Below are 6810 nucleotides of genomic sequence, written 5' to 3'. Positions count from 1 at the left end.
CCTATGGTAATGATGAAACGTTCAAAATAAAAGCCCGCATTTCAAAAACATTGCAAGGTGGATAACATTAAAAATAGATCACATTTTATTCAATGTCGATTTGTATTGTGTTTATAAGCAAATGCAAGAAGAAATGTATGGGGGGGACGTATGTTTAGACTGAATTGTATACCATATGGGCTTAAAGTGAAAAAAAAAGAACTATTCCTTATGCTGATTTTTTATTTTTAACCTTTATTTTACTAGGCAAGTCAGTTAAGAACAAATTCGTATTTTCAATGACGGCCTAGGAACAGTGGGTTAACTGCCTGTTCAGGGGCAGAACGACAGATTTGTACCTTGTCAGCTCAGGGATTTGAACTTGCAACCTTTCAGTTACTAGTCCAATGCTCTAACCACTAGTATACCCTGCTGATGTGAAAGTGGGGTTGGGAGTAGCCAGTAGGGTCGGTAGAATCTATATGTATGGTGTAATTTCATGGGACACTGAACAATACGGAGTGTTGGGACACTGAACAATACGGAGTGTTGATGGCCTTTTACTACACTATTCCATATACCACAACGCAAATCACTGTATATGAACTACATATTGGCTTATAGTGAAAAAACTAACTTATTTGTTCTGATGTAAAAGTGGGATTGGGAGTACCTTCTCACCTAAAAGCATTTTTTTTGAAGGGGTTGGGAAAAGGCTGAAATTGGGGTTGAGATTTACCTTTAAAAAGTTATTTGATGAAAGGAAGGAGAGATAGGCTCCACATCACTCTCTCACTTGAGCATTTTAGATAGTTATTTTCAAATGATCTCATTTAGCTCTTTTGTAGCTTTGGCAACTGTGTGTCTCAGTTCACTCCTCTTCCTGTAGGCTTTACAGATGCTCCACACCCTTGGCTGCAACCCTTCTAATTAAGTGTACCCTGCACGCACAACCCATGTGGAATTCCTGGTCTCTGGCAGTGTTCGGAACTACTGATCTGCAGTCAAGAACTGTGAGTTTATCTCAGTCCCTTGACTTTTTGGCCCTGACATTTTCTCTCATAGTCCGAAAGCATCTGGTCGTCGCGGTGGTGGCACATTTCTCCTAAATTGAGATTTTCTCTTTCTCCCTCTCTCACCTGTCAATCTCCTCATTTGAATTCCATGCTGTCACTTGTCACTTGGCCACTCAAGCTTAACATTGTTGTCATCAATCGCCCACCAGGTGTCCTTAGAGTTCCACAATGAGCTTGACCCCTTGATTAGCTCATTTCCTGATGATGGCTCACCGCTCTTCGTACTTGCCGACTTCAACCTCCCGACGCCTGCCTTCGATTCCTTTCTTTCCAACTCTCTCTTTCCCCTCCTTGCCTCTTTTCACCCCACCCTTTCCTAGTCCCCTCCCACTCACAAGGCAGGTAACACGCTTGACCTCATCTTTACTAGAGACTACTGTTTGCCTACTAATCTCACTGCAACCCCCCTACTTTGTTTCCTTTTCTGTGCCGCTTTCCTCCAACCCTAGCCACTCAGCCCCTACCCAGATGGTCACGCACCGTTGCAATCTTCGCTCTGTATCTCCTACTACTCTTTCCTCTTCTATCCTATCATCTCTCCCTCCTGTCTCCTGATTCTGCCTCTTCGACCCTACTCTCCTCCCTTTACGTATCCTATGACACGCACTGTCCCCTTTCTTCCCGGCCGGCCGGCCGGCTCAGCCCTCCCCTCCTGCTCCGGGCAGTTGAGTGAAAATGGAGGAAAACTAAACTTCCGGAGAACCTATCATCCTTTCACTCCTTCCTCTCTACCTTATCTTCCTCTGTATCCACTGCTAAAGCCACTTTCTATCACTCTAACCCTAGGAAACTATTTTCCACCTTCTCCTCCCTCCTTAATCTTTCAACCCCCCCTCATCCCTTTATGCGGATGACTTTATCTACAACTTTGAAAAGAAGGTTGACAACATCCTCATTCACTCAGCCTATTGAGTCCATGTGTCCCACTCACACGGAACTCCCCGACGCCTTGACCTCTCTCCAGATGAAATCTTGCGACTAGTGACACGTGGCCGCCCCACAATCTGCCCGCTCGACCCCATTGCCTCCTCCCTTCTCCAGATCATCTTTGGAGACCTTGTCCCATTCCTCACTTCCCTCATTAACTCGTCCTTGACCACTGGCGTCGCCACTGACTTCAAAATTATCCGATTCACTCCCCTCCTCAAGAAACCAACTTGATTCCTCTGACTTCAAAAACTACAGACCGGTAACCCTTCTTCCTTTTATTTTTCAAAACCCTTGAGCATGCTGTCTCTGACCAAACTCTCTTGCTATCTTTCTCAGAACTACAGTGCCTTGCGAAAGTATTCGGCCCCCTTGAACTTTGCGACCTTTTGCCACATTTCAGGCTTCAAACATAAAGATATAAAACTTTATTTTTTTGTGAAGAATCAACAACAAGTGGGACACAATCATGAAGTGGAACGACATTTATCGGATATTTCAAACTTTTTTAACAAATCAAAAACTGAAAAATTGGGCGTGCAAAATTATTCAGCCCCCTAAAGTTAATACTTTGTAGCGCCACCTTTTGCTGCGATTACAGCTGTAAGTCGCTTGGGGTATGCAATTTGCTGTTGGCTGGGCTCCCTGCTGGTGCCATCAAACCCCCGCAATTTATCTAGAACGCCACAGCCTGCCTGGTGTTCAACCTTCCCAAGTTCTCCCATGTCACCGCGCTCCTCTGCACACTCCACTGGCTTCCAGTCAAAACTCGAGAGACCATGGTACTTGCCTAAGGAGCAACAAGAGGAACTGCCTCTCCCTACCTTCAGGCTTTGCTCCAACTCTACACCCCAACCTGAGGCACTCCGTTCTGACACCTCTGGTATCTTGGCCGTCCCACCCCTACCCCCCAAAAAAATCATAATCCTGAACTAACACTAGCACTTGACTTTTTCCCCTCCTTAGTAGCTCTGACCTTACTGATCTCTACCTTATTGAATAAGAATGTACCACTATGACTGAGATATGTGGTTGTCCCATTTAGTTATCTTATCTTGAAACAGCGAATTCTGAGAGTGTGAATAATGCGACAAAAGTGTGCTTTTAATACAATACGTAGGCTAACACATACAACGCAGAAATATGACTGTTTACAAATAACCTGCGGTTCAACAAAAACAATTTATCACAAAATTGTATTTCTGTCCGCCCGCAGCATGAAATATTCCGAATGCGCTGCAATGATCTCTGTCGGGCAACTGTTTTAGCGGATCAATATGTCTGTGCAACCAATCAGTCATAGAGGTTAAGAAAAAAATCTGAGTTGACATGACCACCGTCATCTATATCAATATATATTTCTTGTTACGATGGATATAGGTATGAATATAAACATAAAATCCTCATAGCCTACATGTTTCATTTCTTCGGTAAAGCACATAGATGTGTATGAAACGAGCAAGCAAAAACGTTGAAACTGGTCGTGTGCCTTTTGAATTTTGTGTAACATCAATCAGTAGTCTAGTCAAGGAAGCATCATGCAGATTATATTGGTACACTCCAAAGACCAATACCATCGCCAAATACCTTGAGTTGGTACCACCCAGCACATCTAGAAGGAAGTGTAGGTATTTCATACCGAACCCCTCCTTTGAGATGATGTCGAGGCTCTCTCTACATCACGATTTCAATGGTAGAGTTGAACCGCTAGGGACAAAAAGAGGTCGATTTAGTTAGTACTATAAAACCAACATATAATCACTTTTGCAACGAACTGTCAAAATTAAGACTAGAATTGACGTGTTTCACTGTAACTAAGCCTAAAACATCTGTTTTTCGAATATGTTTCCTCTTCGTGAAAGTTACTATTAGTTACTAAAGGTGGCTTCAATGCTGTGAAAAACACTTGTACTGCACTAGAGTACAACAATTTATATTCCCAAAATGTAGCATGTATTTCTTTATTATAGGACTCTTATTTTTAGAAAAAATCATCCGGGATCGTGCTGCCAACATAATATCCCGCTGCCAAGAGAACGGTAATGGAAACTGCATAGTACAACAGACATACACGAGAGAATGTTCCTACCTGTCCTCCGATATTTTTTTTACAGAACTGCAAGATAATTAATTGAAATATAAACTTTTTTTAAAGGGTGGGCATATCAGTATAAACTATGTTAAACTGATGAATTAATGTTTGCACAACTCAAAAATGCCATACATCCTAATAGGTTCTCTCCCCTATTTTCCTTCATTGGAACCTTCTGGGTTGGCTGGAGCGGCTGGACCAGTAAAATACCATAAAATACTTATAATTTTTCTAAAATTCGTAGCATTTTCATGAAGGCCAGTAGCCATTCCACCGAATGCTAAACTTTATACCAGGAGGATTATGACATATGAAGAGGAAAACAGATGAAAAAACTGAAAATATTTTTTTCATCAGTGATAATATCAGGCTGTTTTATATAAGTGAAAATTGTTATATGCACACAGAAAAACATTTAATAGATTGCTTGTGGTAGAGGTGGATGCAAATCTACTATTGTAGTGCCCTGTTCATTGTCACGTTTTTGAAAATGTCTGGCTGTAGCCAAACCATTTTGATTGATAGCCTTCGCCTGTTGTGATTGAGTTTATAGCTGCACCACCATATTATAGACCTAAACTATAATATAGCTTCTGATCCCAATTGATGCTACTTCTTCAGAACAAGCGTGATATAAATATTGGTCAAACGTATGTATGTTTGTCTGTTTCTGTTTTCATTTGGGAGGTAACTGTTACACAAATGTTTTGCCTTATTATCATCTCAAGCAGAGAGAAGAGGCATCGCATTATACCACGTTTACAGCTCCTGTGCGATTGGCTCCCCCGGTGCGCACGTACACCAATGGGATGACGAGAGGCGCAGTTTAAAAAGGAAGCCGCGAAGACATTTCCGCTTATCCAAAACAAAACAAACGGGCAAGCCCAAAGATACCGGACAAGAGAACGGTAAGCTGCACTCATATGACCACTAGCCACCAAACGGTGAGTAATTGACAGTGAGTTTGCACATTTATTAGCAATGTAAATATCTTGCTCTCGCTTTTGAATGACAAAAGCCATCCCCGCTAGCTAGCAGCGGGATATCTGTAACGTTACAGGCCTTCCTGGAGTAAAAAGGCTGCTAGTCATGCCTTCCACCAACCAAACCAAAGATGATCTGATCGAACTTGGACGCTGTCCTCACTAACGTTACTCTCGGGTTGTCATAAACCTCAAGCGTATTTGGACTCCCTGATAGTTGATAATGACTAGCCTTGGTAGCAAATTGTCTGAAATGTCTGTTTAGCTAGCTAACAGGATTTTACTAATTACCACTTGCCCAAAAAGGAAATGGCTTCAATCTTCACTGAGAGAAATGCAACACTCCATACACCTGCCCTGAAGATGCGCCAGCGGTTGCAATCTGTTCCAGGTACTCTGCCCTTCTTACAATTGTCAATTATTTACCTTCGTTTGTATGTTTCATAATCAAGGCTACATTGGGTGTTTAAACCACCATGAACACATGCACTTCTGTTAACATCGGAGACAGTAAAATGTAAACGATTGTCCCTGATAAGTGTATACTTTGCTCAACCTATTTACCACTTAAAATATATGCTTACAGAGAACCTCTTGAAGACTCCTGTAACTGGAAAAAAGTTTCATGCTCCTTCACAGTCTGGTCGTAAGGCTTTGGGGGCAGTGAACAAGATCCCATCAATGCCAGCTGTAAATGGACAAGAGAAGAACAAACTCCTTGAGACACAGGTCATAAGCTCACAATTTGAAAAATTATTTTTGCTAGGTGATCTGTGCCTAGATCTGTATAGTAATCATGATTTTTCTCTCTTCAGGAAACAAAAGTTAAAACCCTCCCTCAGACCAAAGTAGAAGAATACCCAGATATTGAGAGGTTTATCCCCTATGACCCACTTGGTAAGTTAACTCTGGTGTTTTAACCTTTGATATCCTGCCACCTTTCTGATAACCACCCACTAACTTTATTAACTTTGTGGTTCTAGAGTTTGAGAACTATGTCATCCCAGAGGATGTGGTTTGCCTGAGTCATCTTGTGCTTCCTGGACTGGTACGTCTCCCAGAAATGCCATCTCTGCCTGAAGAGGACTTTGAAGTGCTTGAGACATACACATGTATTTCTCCGTTGAAGAACCTACCACGCTCAGGTTCGTTTCAGGATTTGAGGTTCAATTAAACTGGAATTGTCCGTTTGTCATTTCAGTTTCATTCTTTTATTTTCCTCAGGCAATTGTGCTATGGAATTGGATGCATTCCTTCAAACTATCAACAAGCTGACCATTGACCTGCCCCCAGAGATGGATGATTACTGAGTCTATAGCTTTGTACAGTTTTTCCACCTACTGTTTGTCTTTTTTAATCAATAAAGTTTGTTTATGAAATCCTGACTAGTGTTACTGATTTTTAATTTCATGTGTTGCATTGGCTGATGCAAATCTGACACTTATTTTGGGATTATTGCATACCTATTCAAGGTGTCTCATTTAGGATGTGTGAGCAGTACTTTCGGGAATTCTTTACCTGGTCCAAGACTTGTCTGTGCTGCTGTTTTGCTAACTATGCTCACTGATGCCCCAATGACCATGAGTTGGCAAGACTGGGAACAGAACTGGGGCCAAGCTAAGGTATTTCATGTAGACTACACTATTAACACAAGTTAATGTTCGGTGTGGACTATACCAAGTACATGATCTAGCATAATCTATGCAAAGCATTGTACAAGATCTTGGGTTTCAGAAGGGTCTTTTCTGGCCAT

At 41.8% G+C, this 6810-nt stretch overlaps 1 protein-coding gene across 2 annotated transcripts; it reads left to right on the top strand.

Moving 5' to 3' along the window:
• The first annotated feature begins 4802 nt into the window (after nt 1-4802).
• pttg1 (PTTG1 regulator of sister chromatid separation, securin) lies at nt 4803-6442 on the top strand. Of its 2 annotated transcripts, none has more exons than XM_020503681.2 (6): nt 4803-4982; nt 5364-5448; nt 5644-5786; nt 5873-5954; nt 6041-6202; nt 6282-6442. In XM_020503681.2, the coding sequence occupies exons 2-6, from the start codon at nt 5367-5369 to the stop codon at nt 6365-6367; spliced, it is 555 nt and encodes a 184-aa protein (XP_020359270.1). In that variant the 5' UTR covers nt 4803-4982; nt 5364-5366; the 3' UTR covers nt 6368-6442. The 2 variants fall into 2 exon arrangements, with proteins under 2 accessions (XP_020359270.1, XP_020359269.1); XM_020503680.2 differs by having other exon boundaries at nt 4958-5018.
• The last annotated feature ends 368 nt before the right edge of the window (nt 6443-6810 follow it).

Source organism: Oncorhynchus kisutch, linkage group LG15 (assembly GCF_002021735.2).
Source record: "Oncorhynchus kisutch isolate 150728-3 linkage group LG15, Okis_V2, whole genome shotgun sequence".
In the NCBI taxonomy this organism is placed as follows: domain Eukaryota; kingdom Metazoa; phylum Chordata; class Actinopteri; order Salmoniformes; family Salmonidae; genus Oncorhynchus; species Oncorhynchus kisutch.
Note: the sequence above shows the minus strand (reverse complement) of the source record. Positions and strands in the feature narration are given on the sequence as shown.